This window comes from Mytilus edulis, chromosome 13 (assembly GCF_963676685.1).
Source record: "Mytilus edulis chromosome 13, xbMytEdul2.2, whole genome shotgun sequence".
NCBI classification, from domain to species: Eukaryota; Metazoa; Mollusca; class Bivalvia; order Mytilida; family Mytilidae; genus Mytilus; species Mytilus edulis.
Genome location: NC_092356.1, coordinates 73,299,727 through 73,326,695, shown reverse-complemented (window position 1 = coordinate 73,326,695; position 26,969 = coordinate 73,299,727). Strand labels below are relative to the sequence as shown.

The following is a 26,969-nucleotide window of genomic DNA, read 5'->3' as shown; positions in this document are numbered from 1 at the left end:
GTGTATCTATCATCAAATATTGACCGACGTCGAAATATGTATTGGTAATACATCAAAATGAATATCTAATTTCTACCTGCCTATGTTTATAGATTATGATTTTTTTTTAAATTCTGTCTTGATGTCTCGTCGATTTTTATTCTAAGATGTAATTTTTATTTACATGTAAGACAACACAAGAGACTTTTCTTTTACAGGCACAATTTTAATTTTAAAGGATTTGAAAAGAAACATTTCAAATTTGATGGTGACAGAAAAAATACGTTGTATGCATGTGTATTCGAATTAATGTACCCACCTTACCCAATATACACAAATACACATAAGCAACATTAAAACGGTCTGCAACATAAACTGAATTTGAAACAATAACAATTGCATGTAATGAGTTTTTGTGGATCTGACCATTAATTAAATTTCGTCAAATCAAGACATATAAACACGTGAAAGTAATGTGTTTCTATACCTATTGTGTACATAGTCATTTATAATTTATAAAGACGTCTGAAGGATGTGTACTATTTTTTTGTAACATTTCCCCTTGATAAAACTAATGTATTGAAAACGAGGTCAACTGACACACTTATTTTCTACATTTATTTTCTAAAACACGATTTATTCATTGTTTAAGGAACGATAATACATTTAAGAAAAATATGGCTTATAAGACGACACGATTTGTCTCCCTTGTACAAAATACTGTCCTAGATAAAAGACATTGAAGACGAAAGCATTTTAAATATGACGCGAGAAAGGCGACGATTGTCGGATGAATATAATCAATAGATGATCATAAAAATAGCATTTTAAGATTAATAAATTACGGAACTTGTTAGCAGTACCCAAAACATTGTTTTTCGGACACATCAAATTTAATTTTTTCATGCATAATTATGAAATTCAATAATATTCAAAATTATGGATACGCATAATATAACTGGAAATATTATTTAATCTCATAATATTATGGATTTTCATAAAGCAGTCAAATTTAGCCAATTCCATAATATTATGGAGTTCGCTAAGTGCCCCGACTGGTGATTTGTTCGTTATTTTCCCATGACCTCATCCGTTGTATTTGTATTTCTTCGTTGGTGTTATCGAAACCTGTGTAATATTCAGGAATGTGAATGAGTTGATCTGTACTAAGAATAATTGAGAATAGATATATCGACCATGTTGTCACGCTGCTAGTTACAAAGTGAAAGTAGCTCATCATATTAGCATGCACAATTATGCATGTATTGAGCAATAACAATTAACAGATTTTTAAGTATCTATGCATCCTTAAAACACAAATATCTAAGTATATCTTTTATGTTTTTATTTTAACTTAACCTTGTTGCCATGTATGTACTATAAAATACTTACAAATATAAGGTAATAATTAAGATGATAATTGTAAGTACCCAGCCTGGTACGGTTACAAATCCAAGAATATCCATGTGTATGTCTTGCTGTTTATTGTTCTTTTCTACACATAATATTATCATTGTGTAATATATATGTACAACTAGAAATGTATAAATAGAAGTATGACCATATATTGATCAAGTCACCACATGTGCAGGTAATTTTCATCTAACCTTTCTAGGTCGCTTAACTACGAAAGGTTAGATGAAAATTACCTTATTATCACTTAATAATATCACAATTTGTGATATTATTAAGTGAACTATATGTTATTTTGAAATACATTCTAAAAGTACAAATGCAGGTAAACGCTCGAACTTTATGTTTCTTTTCGAGGTTAAAAAATGTACCATCACACCTGAAGCCGGTGATACGTTTTTTCTGTAATTAAACTGATTTTGTAAAAACTTTATATCAATTTCATGAAAGTATTTACTTGTTTTAGTTCTGTGGTTGCAACGATATAAGGCAAATGTATCCCTACATATTCATCTTATTATTTTATATCATTTTTATCGAAGATCCCGATATAAATTATCAAGCTAAGAGACAACACTGAATAAGTGTGCAGTAGGTTTATAGAAGAGGGAAGAGAGTTACCAGAGGGAGAGTCATACTCATAGACTGAAAATAAAAGGACAACGCAATGGCTAAAAATCAGACGACAAACAGACAAAACATAGTACAGAAGACACAACATAGAAACCTAAAGATCATACTAAAAAACATGTTTAAGGACAAAGGAAGAATTGTTCAACTTTCTCCTAGATAACATTTTTAACATTTTAACATAATTTGCGGATGCAGTCAATATCTGAAATATAATAATTTGTTCTAGGTTGCGCGATTTTCATTTCATTCATTTCATTTATGGCTATTGCCACTTTTGTAGAAATTTTTGATTGGACTAGGGTTTCAAAATGTAGAAATTACGTTGTCTCGTCGAAAAAGTTATATCACAAAAATACTGAACTCCGAAGAAAATTCAAAACGAAAAGTTCTGACTCCATAATCAAATGTCAAAATAAAAGCTCAAATACTTCAAACGAATGGATATCAACTGTCGTATTCCTGTCTTGCAATTGGTAAAGGCATTTTCTTAGGTAGAAAATTGTGGATAAAACCTGGTTTTATAACTAGCTAAACCTCTCACCTGTATGCCAGTCGTATAAAACTTCTTTATATTGAACACGATGTTTAAAGCAACACGACGGGTGCCACATGTGGAGCAGGATCTGCTTACCCTTCCGGAGCACCTGAGATCACCCCTAGTTTTTGGTGGGGTTCGTGTTGTTTATTCTTTAGTTTTCTATGTTGTGTCGTGTGTACTATTGTTTTTCTGTTTGTCTTTTTCATTTTTAGCCATGGAGTTGTCAGTTTGTTTTAGATTTATGAGTTTGACTGTCCCTTTGGTATCTTTCGTCCCTCTTTTAAACAAAACAAACAGACATAAAAGGTAAAATGTCATTTATATTTGTACACCAGTTAACATTGTGCTATTACCATATTCACTTTAAAAACAAACAAATATATTAACAAATATTAACCATGGCATAATACTACAATGATGGGATGTATAAATACAGAGCCACGTTATATGTTAGGAAGAAACACAGAAAGGCATATAGACACAGCATATACGTCAAAATGAAAGACGAAACTACGAATTTTTAAATTAAAATAGAATAATAACACAATTACGGGATGAAGTACAGAGCCATGTCAAATAAATACCACCAAAAACAGACTGAATATTTATAGTAATAGTCATTGTTGAAGGCCGTACGATTACCTTTAGTTGTTAATTTCTGTGTCATTTTGGTCTCTTGTGGAGAGTTGTCTCATTGGCAATCATACCACATCTTCTTTTTTATATAAATATATTTATTCAATGGAATTTTCTGTTATTTCAATTGAATTCGAAGGTTGTCATTCAGAGATTGACCACACAATACTTTTTATGGCTATACGAACAAACTGAAATGTATTCAGTTCATTACATAGCAAACGCATATCTAAGAATATCAGTACATGAACATGTTACAAAGTACTTAAGGGCAGTTATATCAAGTTGGCCCAAGATGTGAATGATTTGACAGATCATACTAAAAGCTTTGCCATCAACCAACTCTGTTTTCAAATAAATTGTAATTGACATTACAACAACGACAACTGTTAATGATTTCCTTAAAATGTCCTGTACCAAGTCAGGAATGTCCTATAACAAGTCAGGAACATGGCATTTTTATCTAATAGTTCGTTTCTATGTATATTCCATGTATGTTGTATTGTCAGGTGCTTTGGTGCACTTCAGTGTTCTGTAGTTTCGTTGTTTTTTTCTTATAGTTGATGGGTTTACCATTGTTTACCTCAGTTTTAGTTGGTAACCCGGATTTGCGTTCTTTCAATCGATTTTTTACTTTTGAACAGCGGTAAATAGCTATCAAAGGTAACAGACACTTATAATATGGTACGCCATATCCGCGTTTCGTCTACATAAGACTCATCAGTGACGCTCAGATAATAAAAAGTTATAAAGCCAAACAAGTATAAAGTTCAAGAGCATTGAGGACCCTAAATTCCAAAACAAGTTGTGCCAAATACGGCTAAGGTAAATTTATGCCTGGGATAAGAAAATGCTTAGTATTTCGAATAATTTACACTTTTCCAAACAATAAATTTATAAAAACGACCATATAATTGATATTTATGTCAAGACCAATGTGCTGACTACTGGGCTGGTGATACCCTCTGGGACGAAACGTCCACCAGCAGTGGCATCAATTCAGTGGTGTTAATGGTTGTCAAAGGTAACAGGCTTAAACTTTGTTACGCCAGACGCGCGTTTCGTCTACATAAGACTCATCAGTGACGCTCAGGTTAAAAAAAAGATAGAAAGCCAAACAATAATAAAGTTCAAGAGAATTGAAGACCCGAAATTCCAAACAAGTTATCCCAATAAGGCTAAGGTAATCTATGCCTGGGATAAGAAAATTGTTAGTATTTCGAATAATTTATGTAAAAAATAACAAATTCTATACATATAAAATAAATTTTATTTTCAACAAAATAAAAGATCAACTCATTATAACATGTTAATAGAACAACAATTTAGTGTCTGACTTTATTTTTAATTTAGAATATAATCATTTTAATTATTTTTTTCTAGAAAAAATATGCACAGGCACATTTAATAAAATATTTATTAAACTAACATTTAACATATTTATATGTTTTACAACATGTAACACTGTATGATTATATTGTTGTTACGTCCCCTTGCACGAGGCAAATAATTTCCATCAAAAATAAAATTGAGCGCACTCGATTTCGCAAACTAGTCCATAGTTTTGTAAAAAAAAAACATTTTATTTTGGAAAAAAAGTCATGTTCCTTTGAACCTGCCTGGACATATACTAATGCGTAATTTTCAGATATATGTTTGGTCATTTTGATTTTTGCATTTTTCATTTGAAGATGTTTGCTTAATTTCATATAAAAAAACATTCTTTTAAATAAAATCTATATATTAAATACGATACGTTTTGAAAACGATACTCAGCGAAATGAGTTAAGTTAAAAGAAAACGCTTTTTGAAACAAACTATTATAAGTTTAGTGAAACAAATTATGATATATTTTCAAAAGTAGAAAAGTAATGTATTAGTAAACAGTATATTAATTTGTACAGATGGAATAATTCTTGAATATTTCATAAATATATTATATTAAGAAGGACGGAAACTATTTCACTCAAAAGATTCAATGACAGACAAATGTGACATGTACTTCAGATGTTTACTTCAGTTTGGTTTCATTTCTAAGAACAATCACATGGTCTGCATATGACGTCTTAACCAACCTGAACGTTTTAAGTGGGGTCCACATATGACGTCTTAACCAATCTAAACATTAAAACTTAAGTGGGGTCCACATATGAGATATTAACCAATCAGGACGTGAACAGTGTAAAGACAGTACACACATGAAATACATAAATGTAGAAAAAACATTAGTTTACAAGGATTAAAATGTTCATTCTAATCCGGCTGCCGACAACCTTATTGAAACTCCGACTTTTTCTATATGTCAATCATGCAATCGAAACATTTTTGAATGAACACCGATTAAAACCTTAAATACAATTTAACATAAACTTTTCACTCGTGTACCTCGACTTGTTAATGTCTTCTCTTTTTTTTCTTCTTTTTTTTTAACCTTTTACGAATATTATGACTGGCTTTACATCCATTAATAATTTATCTTTGTTAAAAGAAAAAAATATCTAGTCCATTAGAAAACCCCTACCAGACACCAATTCTAATTATCAATGGATTTTGTTTTGTTAATTATAAAAGTTTTCTCTTTGAATTATACCCAATACATTTAGCTAATGTTTTCAAAAGTCCTTTCCATAATTACTCGACATGCTAGAATTTTGTTCTCATGGATACCAGCAACAAAAGGTCAACACTATATAAACCCTTCACGATTTAATCAGAAATGGATTAAACATTGGAACTTAAGTATAATAGCGTGATAAAGCTTGAACGTGTATGGTTATACAAAACCCATTTGAAGCACTTATAGTGATTTCCTAGCGAGACGTTTTATAGCTTAGCGGCCATGTTAGATATTTATACAGATTGTTGTATCTTAACCAGGAAAACCTGGAGGCTGTTCGTTTCATTTATTCTGTGAAATTATATTCAATTCCTTTAAAAGAAATAGCTGAGTTATAAATACTTTCCAGGGAAATGGTTCGAGACTTTTTAATGGAGAATATAAAATGAAAAATGAATAATTCAAATTAGATTTATGACACGTGCTTCAAACATTATGCGATAATCAGTTGTGTAAGCCACATATGAATGCAAAAAAGTTATGACCATTATATTTTCAATGAATAATCTGATGTTTGTGTAAATTTATAAATTTCTATTTGTTAATGTTTTTAATGCATTTCTTTTTAATTTATTCTTGCCCAATCTTTCAGAGTGTAAAATACTTTTAATTATTTTAAAAAGAATATTGAATAAACGAATTGTGTTTTCAAAGAATCATTTGTGTTGTAAGTTTAATATTACACATATTATTTAAAATTTAGCAAGAAATGACATGTTATTCCATATAAGGTTGGCATAACAATATCAACATTTGTTCAACAAAGTTAGAAAGTAATTCAAACAATTAGAAATTGACAAATTTTTGGAAAAATAATAACAGATTATACTTGATGTGTTTAAAAAACAATATACTGCAATAATTCAAATGAAGACTGACTGTTTTCAGTTTACTTTTTTCAGTATGTTTATACAGATCCACAGATCAAGAATGTATGAGGGACAGGTAAGGAAAAAGTGGTCTTCATCTTCGATTTCAGATAAATTACAGCATAATTAATACTGATGAATGAACTAACAATGAACATGAAATCATTATATACAAATGAATGGCGAAAATGAAACATAAAACATATGTCTTGATGCTGATCATTACAAAAATCAAGTTCATCTCAAAAGATTGTATATAATCTACATGTAAACAGTATAGTCAACATGAACTAAACAAATGTGTATTTTGGCAGCGTCCAACTAAACAATGCAATAATGCTGTACATATTCTTGACATTCAAAACCTTGCAGCTATTAAAGCTTTTTTCAAAATTTAAAAAATAATATAACCTTTATAAACTGACACGCATGTGTTTCTTTAAACTCTATTCCCACGGTCGGATAATTTAAGACTTTTTTTATGTTATTTCATTTTAAAACAAAACAAAAATTTCACGTTTCTTGGTTTGAAATAATAAAATTGTAACATTTCGGGGAAAAAATGATTTGATATTAACATTTTTTATTTACAAGATACTAGTAACTCAATTTCATGTCTCCTTTTGAAAACGGCACCTTTTGTATGGTAAAGGTGACAATGCTGTCAGTTTCAGCCAGTCCTTTGAAAAGAAACACCTTGAATGTAAATTATTGCACAATTCCACCTTTATTATTTGCCATCTATGCTATTTACAACAGAAGTGGACATTTTTTAGGATGTTTAGGTCAATACCATTCATTTTTATAACATCTTTTTAAATTTGCAGTTTTAGACTCTAAAGGATTATGGATAATTTCATTGTTCGTACTTCAATGATTAACCATTAATTAGAACATAATAAATGTTTGAATATATAACCAACAACTGCTTCACATGGTTGCTTTACAATGATCCATATGAATCTTGTACATAAAATTACCAACAATGCTTTAGAATCTGAAAAGGGTGGTTTTACAATGATCCATATGAATTGTGTACGTTACATTAACAACAAGTTTTTTTTTTAAATCTGAGGTTATTTATATAGATCAATATAAATCTTGTACTTAACATTACTAGCAATGTTTCAGATTTTAAAAAGGTGACTTTACATAGAACCATATGAATCTTGTACGCAACATTATACACAATGCTTTAGATTTTGAAATTACGACTTTATAGAGATCCATATAAATTGTGTACGTAACGTTAGCAATGCTTTAGATTTTGAAAAGATGGCTTTACATAGATCCATATGAATCTTGGACATAAGCTTCTTCTGTGTTACGTTTTGGTTGTTGCTCTCGTATATCTTCCTCCAGCCTTTGCATTGAAGTAGTCAGTTCTGCATCGCCCGTATAATTAATCATCTGATCATAGACTTCCGGCTGATTTCGCTCGTGACTGTGCCAAATACCATAACAGAAATACAGCAATAAACCTGAGGACAAATATTTAATTTGGATAGTTACATGTGCAAGATTAATTTGATTGTCATATTTCATCCGAGGAATTTGATAAAACTCGATATTTTACACTCAGCATTTTACGATGATATTATCTTTAAAAGAGGTTAAAATTTGTCCTTCAAATGTTCAGTAGTTGTCGTTTGTTGATGCGGTTCATGAGTTTTCTCATTTTTCGTATTTTATATCGATTAGACCGTTGGTTTTCCCGTTTGAATGGTTTTACACTAGTTATTTTGGGGCCCTTTGTAGCTTGTTGTTAAGTGTGAGCAAAGGCTCCGTGTTGAAGACTGTACATTGACCTATGATGGTTACCTTTTACAAATTGTGATTTGGATGAGAGAGTTGTCTCATTGGCACTCATACCACATCAATAGCTTTCAGTCATTCCATACTTCTTTTGAGGTAAAAACATCAATTCATATTTTATAGTCAAATACAATACTTGCGCGAATAGCAACGTAATGTTGCTAACTTCTACGTCATTTCGTCCCCGGTGAATAGTTATCTCAATGTCAAATATACCATATCTTCTTAATTTTATATAAAATGATATGACTCAAACTATGTCAATCTTACCAAATGCACTTTTGCCTGTTAGAAACACTTTTAGTCTTTACATCAACATGTTCTTGACCATTCGTTATTTGGGGTTATTACAGATCTTGTATAGTGTTTAGATGTTTGTCTGTGAATATGTTTTAGACCGTATATTGACCACTAAATGTAATTCCTGTTCGACGTCGCTGGATTTTTGTATATTACACATATCTTTTTATTTAAATCAGTACTTTGAGAACCACATGTTGCCGTCTAAATATTTTTGTTATTGCTTTGACATTGAAGTAAATAAACTCATCATAGATACCAGGATTGAAATTTTATATTTACGCCAGACGCGAGTGACGCTCGAATAAAAAAATGTTAAAAGGCCAAATAAAATACGGAGTTGAAGAGCATTGAGAACCAAAAAGTCCTAAAGGTTTTGCCAAAAACAGCTAAGGTAATCTATTCTTGAGGTAGAAAAGCCTTAGTATTTTCAAAAATTCAAATTTTGTTAACAGTTATAATTTATAATTATGAACATATCAATGATAACTCAAATCAACACAGAAGCGCCGACTACTGGGCTAAACTATTGTTCCGTTAGAGTAGTTATTTATGACGGGTAGTATAATTCAATCAACTACCTTAAAATAAATTTCATATAGCTGCTGGTTATACGGATATTATAAAATACTAAAATGGTAGATGCTATATATATTCTAATTTTTCCCATAAAACAATGTCAACTAAATGATGACTGGTCCAATCTTGCCAATACAATACAGTTCATTTAAATTGATAACTATTCGAATCTTGAACATAAAACGATGTCACCAAAAAAGAAACGTGTTCGATGCATACCTGTCAATGCAGTGCTACCAAAGTTTTATATGTCTAAAAATAAACCTTGCCTATAAATTTATTGTTACAAAATTGATACATGGTTCAATTAACATGTCGATAATAATGTTACAAAAACTGATATCCTAACATTATAGTTTATGGTTTCGACATACCTATAGCAACCCAAATGGCAAGTCGAATCCACGTCAGATGGTTCAACGTCATCATCAAACAAACATTACAAAACATACTAAGACATGGTATAACTGGTACAAATGGCATCTGAAAAGGAAAAAGACATTACAAAACATGCTGAGACATGGTATTACTGGTACAAATGGCATCTGAAACGGCAAGAAATATAATGTAACTGATATTTTACGTTTTGTACATATTTACTATTGCTTATCTTTTGGTTATTTTTCAGGAAGTTTTTTCCCATGGTGTCAATTTATATTTGACTAATGGGTTTACAATTTTACCTTTGTAACCTACTATTTTTTCCTGTCTACGTTTAGCTCCAAAATTAAGTGTGTTAGTGTATATAGTGTTCTAATGCAATCCAATTTCTTCTAAAATAAATAAAAGACTGATTCATGAGGACTGTTTGTATCAGACATTTTTTTCTACACAAAGCGCTGTAAGCCAGACCACACCAGCATTTGTTATGGCTATCACAAGAGTATCAGTCTCGTAGAGAATATTCAGCTGATATCAACATGTTATGATTCTTATTATGCATGCATTACAAATAATGATCACTTTTTAAAATATCTCTACACAACAACTTAACATTTATGTTTACAGAATGTGTATTTAATTTTCATACAAATCTAGGTTTGGATTTAAAAGGAAAGTGAAAAAATGCACATTTGTTGGGCTATGTTCATATACATTTTCACTTATACGTATATTTATTGACAAGATTTACACATTTGATAGCGATTATATCCTTTAGACGTGTAAGAACGTCATTTATTAGATATCTAGATGCATTTAAAAGTTGATTAAAAGCACACAATGCATTTATACTTTCTTTTATAAAATTCGAAATATTACGTGCTCCAATTTATGTACAATTTGCCAATTAAACCACACAATCACATGTATGTATACATTTTGTACGTATGGTTTTACATTTTAGTTTCTTTTATATATTTCGGAGTTTAGTATGACATCCATTATAATTGAACTAGTAATAATTTTTGTTTAGGGGCCAGCTGAAGAACGCTTCCGGGTGAGGTATATTCTCGCTGCATTGAAGACTCTTCGGTGGCTTCGGCTGTTATCTGCTCTTTGGTCGAGATGTCTCTTTAACACATTCTCCGTGTTCATTCTCAATTGTATTGCATTAAAAGCTCCTACACTCGAATTTCTTTGTATATTTGTGTATAAAATGTATTCGCAATCGCATTCAATTTATCCTAGACATTGCTTTTTTTCGTACAGTTTCATCTTATCTAATCTCTTAGTATGAGTGTGTGGGAGGGTTATAAATCAAATGAAAAACGATTTTGTGTCGACTTTTAACCGTTCCGATTCATTCCCATTATCTAAACACAGTAATTGCTTTAGATCGGTCCGTGGAATTAATTATATTTGTTGAGGTTTTGATAAGCGTTTTTATATTAAGAGCCAGAAAACCATGCAATCTTCAGAAAATCGTACGAATCAACAGTAAAAACTTGACAAATTCATAAACATCATCTTTATCTTGACATAGAATAAAAAATTTGACCACTTATATTTACCAAAACCGTATCTTTTTTTTAGAAACAGCCTCATTTGCATAAAAATAAATAAAACTGCTTACCTGAAATGTTATAAATGCATCATTTTTCTCGTGTGCAATCATGATTAGATAGCAAATAACCATACCAGCTGCAAACAGTATTTCTAACATGATAGCCCACCAAGCACCATCTCGGAGATAATCAAATCCTACTATCAAAACTAAACAGAAAGATATAATAAATACGATAATGGAATATGTCGCATAAAGAGCTGCTCTGCCTGCTGGTACTGTTTTAAGAATTGGAAGATGGCGTAGTTTTTCCTTCAACTTTCCAAAATCGTCATGACTTTTGGATTTTTTAATGATTGCACTTTCTTCATTAACACCGGAAGCAGCTGTATCTAAATCTTCTTCTTCCGGTTTCAATTTAAACTGGCAGTCTCCAACAGACTGGTACCGGACGATTATTACAGCAGCAGCTACGATAGTGTACGCAGACAGTGTTCCAATCGACATAAACTCTACAAGTGTTTCGATTTCAAACATCAGTGACATAAACGCTGATATCAATCCAAAGACGGCAATTCCCACGACTGGTGTTTGTGTTCTTGGATGAACATAACCTAGAACAGAGAACAACAAACCATCTGAAGCCATTGCATAAATTGCTCTTGTGACGGAGAAAGCAGATCCTAACAGTGAAGTTGTTAGTCCAAATAGAGTACCAAATGCAACAATTACTTTTATCCAATGAGCTCCACGTGTTGCAAAGGCCATCGGAAATGCTGCTGTTGGGGATACTTCAGTGTACGGTACCATAAGGGTTAAAGCAATTGTTGCTAGCACATATAGTAGGGATACGATAGACAACGCAAGAAAAGTGCCGAATGGGATAGACTTTTCGGGCTTTTTCGCTTCTTCCCCAGCAACTGCAATTCCTTCAAATCCTACGAATGCAAAGAAGCACGTAGCTGTACCAGATAGTGTTCCTCCGAAACCATGCGGGAAGAATCCGCCTCTTTTTGGATCAGTCCAGTTTGCAAGATCAGCGAAGTAAAATCCAGCGCAAATGACGAATATTATAACAATTGCGTTGATTAAAGTAAAAACGTTGTTGAAGTTCATTGTAAACTTTGCTCCAGATGCTATTACAATAAAAATGATTATTGATATTGTGAATGCGATAAAATCGGGATAATCAGAGATCCACTTGGAATCTTTTCCTAAGTGTCCGATATGTTCTATAGTACCATTTCTGATAGCACCATTAAATAAAGAATCAATTGCACCACTCCAGGCTCGGGCTACAGATGATGCCCCTAGTAAATGTTCTAGAATAATATTCCATCCAATTATGAAACCCATAAGTTCTCCAATAGCAACAAACGTGTACGTGTATGCCGATCCCGCTTTTGGTACTCTGGCGCCAAATTCAGAATAACAAAGGGCAGCTAGCAAAGCAACAAAGCCCGCAAAGAGGTAGGACAAAATAGCAGACGGTCCAGCTAAATCCTTGACAACGGTTCCAGTTAGAACATAGACACCAGCACCTATCATGTGACCAATTCCAAGTAACGTTAGATCGAAGGTTGTTAGGCATCTTTTTAATGGGGTCTCGTACATATCATCTGTGAGTTTTTTCTTGCGCGTCATGGCTTTGACAATGCCATGTAAACATTCCTTCGCCTTTGATGACATGGTCTCTCCTTCTGCAATTAAAATGAGGACATCTTCATATCCTAATGATCATTTTTTAATATATGCATTATGACCTATAATGGTTTACTTTAACACATTGTGATTTGGATTGAGAGTTGTCTCATTGGCGCTCATACCACATCTTCTTATGTTTATCATGTTTTAGTTGTGTTTCCTTTTTATAATGTTTCTGTGCCGTCCGTGTCAATTGATCATCATTAATCTAAAATCTTTTCTAAATTTCTAAAATTAAAGTATAAAAAGGCCAGTTATAAACTAAAACATTTTCAATGAGATAATATATGTAACAGATATTGATTATTTTTCCATTGCCAGATCTGCCAAAACTTTTATCAAACAAAGTATTGTGATGTTATTCATCGTCTATATAGGCGACGGACAAGGACAGTGAAGCGATGTTATTAATCGTCTATATAGGCGACGGACAAGGACAATGAAGTTCATATAATGTACGGTACACTCCCCTTTTCTCAACAATGAAAGGGAGGTAACAATTTTGATTTTTTTTGGCTCCCAATTTTTACCTTAAATGCTAAAAACAATGGTTTGAATTGGTCTCTTACAATCACTACTTTGGATAGTCAAACCACCTATGAATTGATATGTTGTCAAAAGGCGAGATACCCTCATATTAAATATGACCAAAACAAACGACACACATACACATTAATTAATCTAGCAATAAAAGCCTTGTAACTTTAATCTTTTATCCAAGTGCACTGATGTATTGTTTTTTCATTCCATAAACAACAAATATGTATTTACATTTGTTTAGGTTCTTAAAAGCGAAAAGAAACGGTAATGGAAATGAATGTTATCGGAAGGAGTCAGTCTAGACCGATCTGTAATGTTTTAACTTTTAAAAGGAATACACAGGGAAAATGTGGTTAGCAATTTGATGGGAAGGAATTTGTCTATCCATTGTTCTAGGTAGCACTTACATCATAATTGCTAATAGCTTATGTTCAAAATGAAAACACACCTCGTCTTAGAACTGATACACAATGGTGGCTTATTTGGTGCTATTATGTTCATCATATGCATAGTCAGATATCCAAAAGGTATAAGATAAAATCTCGTTAAAATACTCATTCAATACTTGTCTATATTTTTAAGAGTTCAGTAGAATAGTAAAATAAGCACCATGACCAAAAAAGATAAATATGAAAGAAAAAAAAACAGTTCACAAAAACAAAGGAAAGTCATGATCATAATGATTGAAAGAAAAATAACACAATGACTAAACGAAAGACAAGGCTCCGTGTTGAAGGCCGTACTTTAACCTATAATGGTTTACTTTTTAAATTGTTATTTGTATGGAGAGTTGTCTCATTGGCACTCACACCACATCTTCCTATATCTATTGACTAAGGAAAAGACAACACCTTGACTACAGGAACGACAACAAAACACGTACTAAGGAAAAGACAACACCTTGACTACATGAACAACAGAAAAACATGGACTAAGGACAAGACAATACCTTGACTACAGGAACAACAGAAAAACACGAACTAAGGACAAGACAACACCTTGACTACAGGAACGACAGCAAAACAAGTAATAAAAACACCATGTATGATAGAACACAACACCATGACACTTTCAGAAAGAAGAGCTCGAGGATGTTTGAATCTGGTGTTTGACTTATATAAATTAGGCCGTTAGATTTCTCGTTTCAATTGTTTGACATTGTCATTTTTGAACCATTTAAAGCTAACTATGCGGTACGGGCTTTGCTCATTGTTGAAGGCCGTACGGTGACATATGGTTGTTAACTTCTGTGTCATTTTGTTTCTTGCGGAGAGTTGCCTAATTGACAATCATATCACATCTTCTTTTTTATATCATGTGCTTCGTAGATATTAAAATAAATATCAAAATAAAACTATTCAAACATGAATGTTGGAGATGTGGTATGAGTGCCAATGAGACAGCTCTCCATCCAAGTCACAATGTGTAAACAATTAAAATGAATTATATTGGTTAAATTACGGCATCGGCTCTCACCGAACGGTAAGCTATAAAGGGATACAACATGAATTGCATAAAACAATCCAAATGGAACAACCTACTGCCTTCTCTATATAAAATAAGTGAAATTGACTATTCATTGAATAAAACTAACTCAACCGAACCAAGTCAGGAATCTGTGTAATTCAGATATTACTTTTTTGTCATAACTAAGGGTGTCTCATTTCAATCTGTAATCACAATCATCTTAAGATGTCGGCCGAGCTGACTTTACGGAATTGGTGTTTGCTATATTTTGGTGTTGAAACCTGAGAATGGCCTATGGCTGCCCATATTTGCATCCACCTGGTATGGGCTCTGAATGATGTTTTTCGCATTGGCAATCATATAACAACTCCTTATTGTCATCTAAACATATTCATCGTCAATTATTCTAAGAAAATAATTGGATTTTTTTTTTTGCTACATGTTGTTTGCTTGTCCATTAAATAAATTAAACATGTTTTTCTACGTTATATAATATTCTCCCTGGATATCTAGATCTGTTAGAAAATACACTTCCTTAAACGAATGTAATTAGTTCATGTCATGTTCTGGTGTCGTTTAAGTCTTAGTAGGCGGTAAATGTTTCAATAGTTAACACCTAATTATGTGAGATGAGCATAGAACACGATATCAATATAAAGAACTATTTTAATATCCAGATTCCTGATTTATATCAGTCGTGTTTTTTTAATATAAACTTATAAGAGTTTAGTCTGTGACTGCACCCCGCCTCCAGGTACGAGATTTTCTCGCTGTGTTAAGTCCCATTGCATTGGTGGCCTTCGGCTGGTTTCTGCTCTTTTGTCGGGTTGCTGCTCTTTCAACAAACTCCCCATTCCCCTTTCTCAATTATATTAAAAGAAATATACCGACATAGATGATACCAGTAGCTATAACAACTGTACCATACGTCACTGGAGAAAAAAGACCAGGCAACTGATTTCACGTGAGTTTCACTAAAAGTTTTTTTTTTTTTTTAATATCTAACATATCTTAGACCAATCCTCATATATATATAAAAAAGAAAAAAAAAGAAAAAAAAAGCAGATGTGGTATGATTGCCAATGAGACAACTCTCCACAGGAGACCAAAAATTAAACAGAAATTAACAACTATAGGTCACCGTACGGCCTTCAACAATGAGCAAATCCCATACCACATAGTCAGCTATAAAAGGCCCCGAAATGACAATGTAAAACAATTCAAACGAGAAAACTAACGACCTAATTTATGAACAAAAGATAAACGAAAAACAAATATGTTACACATAAACAAACGACAACCACTGAATTACAGACTCCTGATTTGGATCAGGCACATACATACAGTAGGTTTTGTATTTGGAATTCATTATAATAAAGAAGATGTGGTATGATTACCAATGAGACAACTCTCCACAAGAGACCAAATGTCACAAAATTTAACAACTATGGGTCACTGTACGGCCTTCAACAATGAGCACAGCCCATACTGCATAGTCAGCTATAAAAGGCCCCGAAATGACATTGTAAAACAATTCAAACGAAAACCTAACGGCCTAATTCATCAACAAAAGATGAACGAAAAACAAATATGTAACACATAAACAAACGACAACCACTGAATTAGAGGCCCTGACTTGGAACAGGCACATACATGTACATACAGAATGTGGCGGGGTTAAACATGTTAGCAGGATCCCAACCCTCCCCTAACCTGGGACAGTGGGGTAACAGTACAACATAGGAACGAACTATAAAAATCAGTTGAAAAAGGCTTATCTCATCAGGTGGATAAAAATACAAATACTACAAATACAAGTGGACGTGGCCGGGTACTTGTACATCCCAGAACACACAAAAAACACTAAGTACAGATCTGAGAGTACTCGCAGTTAATGACAGCTAGTTCAAAGCAACTAACAACTACTTTTAAAAAATCATGCATCTAAGACTAATGTATGTTTAATGTACAAGGATCAGTTAAGCAAGGAAGCAGTTAGCATAGGATATAATTAAGATCCGTGTTGAACATACTCGGTTAAAATAAAACAAAACAGAAGGTTTTGTATTTGGAATTCATTATAATAAAGAAGATGTGGTATGATTACCAATGAGACAACTCTCAACAAGAGACCAAATGTCACAAAAATTAACAACTATGGGTCACTGTACGGCCTTCAACAATGAGCACAGCCCATACTGCATAGTTAGCTATAAAAGGCCCCGAAATGACATTGTAAAACAATTCAAACGAAAACCTAACGGCCTAATTCATCAACAAAAGATGAACGAAAAACAAATATGTAACACATAAACAAACGACAACCACTGAATTACAGGCCCCTGACCTGGAACAGGCACATACATACAGAATCTGGCGGGGCTAAACATGCTAGCGGGATCCCAACCCTCCCCTAACCTGGGACAGTGGGGTAACAGTGCAACATAAGAACGAAATATAAAAACCAGTTGAAAAAGGCTTATCTCATCAGATGGATAAAAATACAAATACTACAAATACAAGTGGACGTGGCCGGGTACTTGTACACCCCAGAAACACAAAAAAAACACGAAGTACAGATCTGAGAGTACTCGCAGTTAATGACAGCTAGTTCAAAGCCACTAACAACTACTTTAAAAAATCATGCATCTAAGACTTATGTATGTTAATGTACAAGGGTCAGTTTAGCAAGGAAGCAGTTAGCATAGGATATAGTTAAGATCCGTGTTGAACATGCTCGGTTAAAATAAAACAAAACAAAAGCTTGAGTTTAATGCAGGTGCAGAGGAGGAGTTGGGCTTGCAAACCAACCTTTCTAAGTGGTAATTGTAAAATGAAAGTGTATTTATCATATAATGATGTAGCTACATAATTGTGGTCGGGGTCCCTTTCAAAAAAAAGACACAAACGAAACCTATGTGCATGCACTTTTATTGGGGCACTTTATAGCTTGTTGTTCGGTGTGTGCCAAGGCTCCGATTTGAATACCGTACCTTGATCTATAATGGTTTACTTTTATAAATTATGACTTGGATGGAGAGTTGTCTCATTGGCACTCATACCTATCTTTCTATATCTATATACATGTATACACATGGAAAAAAGTACTATTGCAACACCTTGATTTTTTTAAAACTTGAAAAATCTGTCTCTTATTTTGGATGGAATATGATAAAATATTTGTAAAATAATATTGAAACGTAGTTAATTATAACATTGGCTTTCAAACGAACAAAAAATGTATGAAAAAAAAAGGTTTTATGTAACCAAAATTTTTATAACAAAATGAAGTGTTTTTTGTACAAAAAAAATGCATTTTACAACTTTTACTGTAGTCGAACTTTACAATGTCAGACATTTCAAAATTAATCTTTAGATGATTGTTCACATCATGGTTGATCGTTATACGCCAAAGAATTAGTACTTTGTGCGCAGCCTTCATTCAAATGGATAACTGCATCTTAACGTCTTCTGATTCCTGCCATAAGTCGACTAATTTGTTGCTAAGCTAGCATTAACCATTATTGACGAAGAGTATTGTTTATTTCATGACTTGTTTGATTACTTGTGTGTTCTTTAATGCACTTTACGCCCAATAGTGTCCCATATATGCTCGATATGGTTCCAATTCGGGATACGATTGGGCCAAGGAAGATAAACCGAATTCCATTGGAACAATGGATCTGCCTCCACGACGCTAATTTCCAACTTTGGCGAGCTCTGCACTATATTGGATAGGGGTATATGTGTGTCTGTTCGTAGGCAAAGGTCCCCGAAATGAAATTATCGCATGATAACCAGTAGCGATGAGCCGATCTCGAACAGTGTTTGTTTAAAGGCTCATGTATGGTCATCATTCTCTTTTTAGGATTGTATTGTTTGCAATGTGTTTCCTTCTGACCAACCTTCATTATGCTTTATTTTCCCTAGCAGATGTTATAGGGGGTCTTCTTGACCTCGGAAGGTCTTTAACATCGTTTCTTGCCTGATTTTTATTCTCAAAACGACTTATGGTGGAATGGTGATGACCAACAATACGTGCAATTATCACAGCGACATACCTGCTTCCCTCATGCTGGATATCTGCCATCTTCCTGCAGTTATGAGTTGTGGATGACCAATTACAACGTGTCAATAACATAACTTTATAAACTTGGTTATTTTAAGTGTTGAAAACAATGAGGATAAAAACATCTGTTTTAGTGTTTACGAGGACAGTAGCTGCATGTGCAGATAAGAACTGATAGAGTCGATATTTATTGATTAAACGCAGGTGATATTTAAATAATGTTTAACTAGTTCTATTTCAACAAATTATTTAACAAAAAGATAAAAAGTGTTTTTTTTAATTTGAATTTCAATTTGGTGTTGCAATACTTTTTTCCATGTGTATATATGACGATCGAGTAAGTACAGATACATGGACACTTGTAGAGTAGAATTTACGTATAGGAGTACTTATTCTACACCGGTGGAACGACAAACATACTATATCATATGGTTAATCCAAATATTTTATTTTTTAATTTAATTTTAACCAAACTTATTATGAAGCATATGCATCTTATATTTGCATGGCATATATGAGACATTGATTTCATATAAAAATATGTCAGTTTGAATTTCAGATTAATATCAAGACACAATTATCCTTTAAATGAAATTAGTTTATTTTATTGTAAACCTTTAGATGTAATGTATATATTAAAAATTATGGATTAATATCCACAATATTTCTTATCAAATCGTCAGTTGCAATGTTTTTATGTTCCATATGGTAACTGATAATGTCAATTTCACGGAACAAATTCGTGAAATATGTCATTTAATTAAAGTAAACATTCAATACAAAATATAATAACAAACTATACCTGTCATCTTTTTACACCTGATTAATCCCCGGATTACGATAGGTATTACCCCTGTAAACAATGTGTAGAACAAATCTCGGGATGATTATAATAATTCATACACTGCCCAACAATCTATATTTAAATATCGATCCTTGTAGAAGCAGGAGAAAAGATGTCAATTTCTCTTCGCCATGACAATTCAGTGGTATTCACCGCATTGATTGGGGATAATTGGGATCGATCGAACAGACGGCTACTTGTAAAATACAGACATGAAAATACCCATAAGCTTTATATGGGATTTTTTTTTCTTCAAAATTTAAATTAATTACTGTAATTAATATTGCTCATAAAATAATCGATTGCGTGTAAACAGAATTGTTGATGAAGTTCTTGATACAAAATGGCTATTTTCTTTCTTAAAGGTTAATATTGACGTGTTTACTTAATAGTACGTGTCTTGTTTCTCGATTACATTGTACATTTATTTTTTGAGTCTAAATTCACGTTAACTGTCCTACCAAACGGGAAAATACAGTACTGCATTTATTTAGGGGACGACCATCTGAGTTATCTTTTAGAAGGGGGGTGGAAGGGGGGGGGGGGGTCAGGGGGATTTTTGTAAATATTTTTTTCTTTTTTAGTCTTGCCTTAGAGTTTAGTTTAAACAATATTTTTTTTCAAATAAATTGAATTGGATTGGACATTAGGCATATCCTATGTAAGCCCTCTCCACAAAACAAGGTACAATATATTACATTAAAACAAAGCAACACATACACAAACATCATGACAAAACAGAATTAATTTTTCAAAAATACCTCTTAGCTGACTGGAATGATGTTTCAAATAGTTAACTCAGATCAATTGCAAGATTCAATCGTGTACAAAAGTGCATCCCCTTAATTGTTTTTGTTGATCAATGAATATAAAATCAGTCACGCATGCCTCGTTTAGTAAATTCAAGCCTCCTTTGATATAATACTTAAAAGCAAAAGAATAAGAAGTATAAGTACATGTATTTTGTATTAAAAGGATTTTAATGTAGGACCCCTTTATTACTCTTCTTTCGGCTATCATTTCATTCACGTGGGATTATATACAAACTTTAGATTGAATATTAAATTATGTTAAATGTGATGGCCTTCAGCAACTTGTTCACAGAGTTGAATCATGTATGTTATCAAATTTATACATATATACATTCAAAGGTTAGTAAAAGTAGTGAAAAATATAAGATGTAACAAAGATAAATATATATTAACGACTTCAAAATCGTTTTTAGTTTAAAGTTATAGATAATGGTTGAGAGCTTATTTTTTTAGGTTAGGTTGAGACTTGGTTAAATTAGGACTGGGTTAAATGGATCTATTAGCGGTGTAAATAAATGACATAAATTTACTACAGACGCGGACATAGGTCAGTCTTTTTTGGGCTGCTTATTTGATAAATATATATAGACTGTTTTTTTTTTTTTTTTTAAGTAGACCTCCAAACGTTGGCTTGCCTGTGCGAAAGTTAATTCAGGATCTTAGGCATATTGTTTGGAGGAAAATATAACAAAGTGTAAATAACAATAATTACATTAGATGTATGTTTCATTATAATATTTTATTCTGAATGGCTAACTGCACATCACGTGTTATTCCGTAAGCAGTTGCATTGCTCAATACAACTTTTCACTCATGATAACACGTGCTCCAACAATAAAGTGCACAGGTGAATTAAATAATAAAATATATAAAATTCGTGTTTTCATGACCATAGCTAAAAAATATAATTATAAGTATTGAATGCTTCTTTTTGTAACTTTATAGGGTTTTAAAAGCGTTGACCGTGCGTACCATCTTCGCTATCCAAGGGTTACGATCCACTCCCTCTCTCTTCACCCTTGGCGAATTGAGCCAACATTTGTGATAACAATGTTGCGCCATCTATCGGAAGATAAAAATCACGCTCATTCCGAATACATTATTCTTGACCAATACACTACAAAAGTCTAAAAGTCTGAAAAGACCAGTTTTTGTCTTGATTTGCATGAACTTTTACTCGACATTCTCAAAAAGTATGACTTGTGTCTTAATTTTTCTTGACAAATTCTCATTTATATAAAGTTTGTAGGAAAATTTCTTGACATATTCTTGACATTCTGAATATGGTCTTAAAATTTCTTGACAAATTCTTGACATTTAAATACTGTCTTGAAACTTCTCAACATGTTCTCGACATTTTTGTTTTTTCTCAGTATATCTTGACATATTCTGAACATTTTAAATTGTGTCTTAAATTTACTTGACAGTTCTGAGTTTAAATCTAATGTTTAAAATAATCTAAATTTGGATGTGTTGATATAAAACAATTTAAAATTGAGTTTTTAAATAATTACAAATTTTGATTCCTAAATTTTATAAATTAAATGATTAAAACCAACCATACTGTAGACATATTTCATTCTACATTCATAATATTAAATGTTTATATGGTAAAAAAATTATTGTACCAAAATGTGGTTAATATATTAATAGCAAATTATGATGATATACAAATCATTCATTTAACAGAATAAAAATTGTGTAATGTCATCTGTTGGAATATATTTTAAGTATTACACATGGACAGGATGTTCCCCATAAAATTAAGATATTCCACACCCCCGGAATACACGCAACTGTCAAATAGAAATTACTGCTTTACCTGTAATAAGCCATACAAATTATCAATTGACCGACCATGCCACTACAATTTAAAAAGTTTGTTCATAGACGAAAATAAAAATCATCATTTTGATGAAAAAAAATGAATTGAAAATTGAATATTTCCCAAAGATTAAAAGAAAAGTATTATTTACCTCAGGAATAATAAAAAATGTATTTATAATGGGACCATTTTCTATAGAAGTCATTGGTCTTATGAAATGGATCCCAAACAGACATGCATAATATAGATCTTAACATTTTTTTCTTTTTCGGAAGGTCAGTTATCAAAAATATTTATTTGGTTAAAAATTTATAAAATTCAACACTCAAATTGAAATATAAAAAATGCTTTTTTGGTTGTCCTAAAAATTGAACTAGGTTTTTGCATCAAGATAGGAACTAAGTCTTTGACCTTCACGAAAGCCCCCCCCCCCCTCTTATTTCAGCCACACAAACCCAAAAGATGAATTTTGGGGTCCAAAAGAGACGCATGGTCACATTTTAAAACTGCCTTATAGACACCTATTTTAGTAAAACAAATTTGACTGGCAGTTTTGCGAATGGCAAAAATCTAAATGCTGTTTGTCAGCAACTTCAACTTATATTCAAAGTGAAAACAATTAATTAAACGTTTAATTAAAATTAATCAAAATCAAAGTACATGGGGGATTATTCAGGGTATTCCAACTATGTTGCACCAAAAGGGTATCTTACTACACAAAATTAATCCTTGATTCTTCAAAGTTTAGTTTAGCCATAATAAGTATATAACAGCAAAAGAATGTCACAAACAGTGCAGAATAAGTATGTTCACATTTTTAGGCGAAATTTATACTGTTAAGATAGTGTAAACATATTTAAGACTGTCAAGAATGTGTCGAGATATATTCAGACATTATTTAGAATGTCAGGAATATGTCAAGACATATTCAGACATCATTAAGAATGTCAAGAATGTGTCAAGACAGATCGAGACATTATTAAGAATGTCAAGAATATGTCAAGACAGATCGAGACAAATTTAAGACAGTCAAGAATTGGTCAAGACTAATCCAGAATCTTATCAGATGATACAGGAAGTGTCGAGAAATTTTAAGACAATGTTCATACTGTCAAGACACTTGTCAAGAAAAATCAAGAACCTTATGAGACAAATTCATACAATGTCAAGATTTAAAAAAAATTATTAAGACAAATCAAGAATGTCGAGTAAAAATTCATGCAAATTCAGACAAAAACTGGTCTTTTCAGACTTTTTGACTTTTGTAGTGATAGTAGCACTTGAACTCTTCAATTTGGAGGTAAAAACACGGTAGCATCTACATTCTACATACTTGGTAAAGCCGGAAATGAAAATATACGTCAACATTCATGCATTTGTGCATGAAACATACACAGTAACTTCTATAGGTTGATTAAAAACATTCAAGTTGTCACTAAATATAGTCGTATGTGTAGGGATGTAAAGACTTGTTGCACAATAAACACGTGGTTATTGTTTACAAACACTTAATGCATTTACATGTGATCTTGTTATAGGCGCTTTTTGATTGGATGCAGCGAGTTTTGACTGCAACCAATAAAAATCCTTACCTTGTGTCTCCGAAAATTTATCTCAATCCGCCAAGGGTGAAGGGAGCGGGAGTGGATCGTAACCCTTGGCTAGCGAAGATGCGTGCGTACATTTTTAGAATGAAGCGCTTCCGCGCTTCATACAAAATGTACTTCGGTCAAGTTGAACGCTTTTACACCCCAATAAATTTACAAAAAGAAGCATTCAATTCTTAAATAAATAATGGGCACCAATTTTAGCTTATACAATTTTATTTGAACTTTTTCCCTGCAAATTAATGTAGTTGCCATGGCTACCGTATGTAGGAAAGTATACTTCTGTGATGAATAGAGTTTTACGTTATTATTCAGTGGTACAAGTTTGGTATTCACAAGTTTATATTGGTTATTCTTAGGGCCTACAGTTCCATATATATGATAAATCAGATATGTTTCTTCCCCACAACTTTTTGTAACAAATTGTCGAAATGTGGTACGTAAAAAAGACACTTCTACCGAAGAGAAAAACACACACACATACATCGAAAGAATTCTTTTTATGATTGACATTTGTCAATTTTCTATTTAATTATCATTAGAGAAAATAAGTAAATGTATACGAGATCAAGTAAAGGTACATGTAAACAATATCTACACACGGAAAAGTCAGTAAGATCAATAAAGATGATGAACAAAATACAAATAATGTACATATATCCTTTTCGGAAATACATGTATATACGATGAACAAACTTTGTCACATATTTCGTGTTCATTAAATACACTTACTTACCTCAGAGGTGCCAACCTCAGTAAATTCTGCACCAAGTCAATAGACTACAATTTCAAGATGAGCCATGATGTATACTCGCCACGTAAACACATGTATCTTTTTGTTATTTTTGTATGTTACGGTTGAATAAGTAAGTAGATATTTAAATACGATTTAAAATAGCACAGTTAACAGAACCGAACCCGAATATAAAGTCGTGTGAGGATACACTAATTCGTCAAGCTCAAATGAAAATAAAATATTTTAATAAATAAAACAAAACATGATAATATACTAATTCGGTAAGCTCAAATGAAAATGCAATATCTAATGACTAAAACAAAACATAAAAAAAATATAAGTTAACCCACAGAGTACACGTTTACCCGCCCTTAATAAATTTGTTAATTTAAAAATGTATATTCTTCAAATTAATGACACTTCACTTAGCACGGACATGCGCTGCAAAACCCGACATATACAGTATAAAATGCATAATCAAATACATCTAAAATTAAAGAAAAATACATAAATTATTACTATATTAAAGTTAATATGAACTATGAATTATAAATATATAAACATAGACAATAATCAACACAATAAGGACACAATTACCAACTACGGCAACACATACTGATCGTCAAACTAAGAATAGATTCTTCAACAAAACATTTATTATAAGTATTTAAGTAAAGACGCTGATATAGTCATCTCTTCATGTTGGTCCGTTTTTCACTAGTGAAGGGAGCCGGAGTGATCGGAGAGAACCTGATGCCCTCTATAGGACCAAATTACAATTTTGAAGTGCGTGATAACATTTTGTGGGAGAATTCGATGTTTGCTGTACAACGGCGCAATTCAACACACTTTATGACAAAACCACTGTATTAATACGATCTTTTTAATGTCAATGTTGTCTACCACACAAAAACAAGTTAAGCACTATAGTCAATTAAGTTTCGAGTCGAACTCACAACCTCGGAGTTGACAGTCTAGTGAAACAGCAGTTCGACTACTGAGACCACCGAGGCCCCTAACCACTGATAAGCTAGGTCATGTGACTCATAACTTAAGTGACCATAGTTATATTATGTTCGATCTTTAAATTGAAATTGACATTAAATCTGTGTTAATTTCTGTAAAAAATGAAATTGTTGATTATCTTCAACACCAAATACATGTATGAAATTCAAATTTAAGTTGTTTTCATGATGAAACCTTATTTTCTTTGCGTTAAAATTATTCCTTGTTGAAACCTCTTGTAAAGAATGGTTGGCCATATATTGATGTTTAATGTCCAAAGAATGACCAATGTCTTGATTAGAACAAATAAATAATCAATCTTGAGGTTTAGAAATAATATATATTCACACAATATAAAGAAGATGTGTTAGGATTGCCAATGAGACAACTCTTCGCAAGAGACCAACAAAGAAACAGGAAAATTAACAACCGTAAGGCCTTCAAAAATGAGCAAAGCCCATACATCATAGTCAACTATAAAAGGCTACATAATGACAAATGTAAAATAATTCAAACCAGAAAACTAACACAACATTATTATACCTCGTATGTTAACGTACGCCTGTATGATACATGTATGTATAGAGCTTATTACAGCAAATTATTGGCTTGATTGTTTAAATGTCAGAATATTTGAAAGGGCAAACGTTGAAAACGATTAAAAGGCTTAAGCATTAACCGCGTCTGTCAATTAGGGAACATTATACAATTCATAAATGATTTTATGAAACAATATTAGATGATTTTAGATGGCAAATAAAATTGAGAATGGAAACGATGAATATGTCAGAGAAACAAAAACCTGATTAACCTAGCTAGCAGAACAAACAGTCCACTGCCACCAATGATGGGTGTTAAACGCAGCAAAACATTCCACATCTAGAGTTGTTAACAAACATTCCACATCTAGAATTGTTAACAAACATCCCACATCTAGAGTTGTTAACAAAACATCCCACATCTAGAGTTGTTAAAAAACATCCCACATCTAGAGTTGTTAACAAACATCCTACACCCAGAGTTGTTAACAAAACAT

The 26,969-nt window shown here is 32.3% G+C and overlaps 2 protein-coding genes across 4 annotated transcripts in view; both read right to left on the bottom strand.

The window, feature by feature from the left end:
* Window positions 1-1,583, bottom strand: part of LOC139501832 (cytochrome P450 3A21-like) — a 40,008-nt gene extending 38,425 nt beyond the window's left edge. Inside the window, exon 1 of the mRNA XM_071291055.1 lies at window positions 1,372-1,583. Within this exon, the coding sequence (XP_071147156.1) occupies window positions 1,372-1,493 (122 nt within the window). The 5' untranslated portion in view covers window positions 1,494-1,583. The remainder of the gene's footprint in view (window positions 1-1,371) is intronic.
* Window positions 1,584-4,446: 2,863 nt separating this feature from the next.
* On the bottom strand, window positions 4,447-25,055 carry LOC139501798 (cationic amino acid transporter 4-like). Of its 3 annotated transcripts, none has more exons than XM_071291003.1 (4): window positions 24,929-25,055; window positions 11,394-13,024; window positions 9,754-9,862; window positions 4,447-8,166 (listed from the first exon to the last, which is right to left on the bottom strand). In XM_071291003.1, the coding sequence occupies exons 2-4, from the start codon at window positions 13,011-13,013 to the stop codon at window positions 7,967-7,969; spliced, it is 1,929 nt and encodes a 642-aa protein (XP_071147104.1). In that variant the 5' UTR covers window positions 13,014-13,024; window positions 24,929-25,055; the 3' UTR covers window positions 4,447-7,966. The 3 variants fall into 3 exon arrangements, 2 of the variants coding, with proteins under 2 accessions (XP_071147104.1, XP_071147103.1); XM_071291002.1 differs by lacking the exon at window positions 24,929-25,055 and adding an exon at window positions 19,907-20,043 and having other exon boundaries at window positions 5,607-8,166; XR_011658656.1 differs by lacking the exon at window positions 24,929-25,055 and adding an exon at window positions 19,907-20,043 and having other exon boundaries at window positions 8,027-8,166; window positions 9,754-9,924.
* Between the last annotated feature and the right edge of the window lie 1,914 nt (window positions 25,056-26,969).

Coding starts and splice junctions, on each gene's coding strand:
- LOC139501798 (XM_071291002.1), bottom strand. Junction 9,863..11,393: donor ATGCATTTATAACATTTCAG/GTAAGCAGTTTT, acceptor TTTCCTTTTCAG/ATGCCATTTGTACCAGTTAT. Junction 8,167..9,753: donor TGCCATTTGGGTTGCTATAG/GTATGTCGAAAC, acceptor ATTTGTCCTCAG/GTTTATTGCTGTATTTCTGT.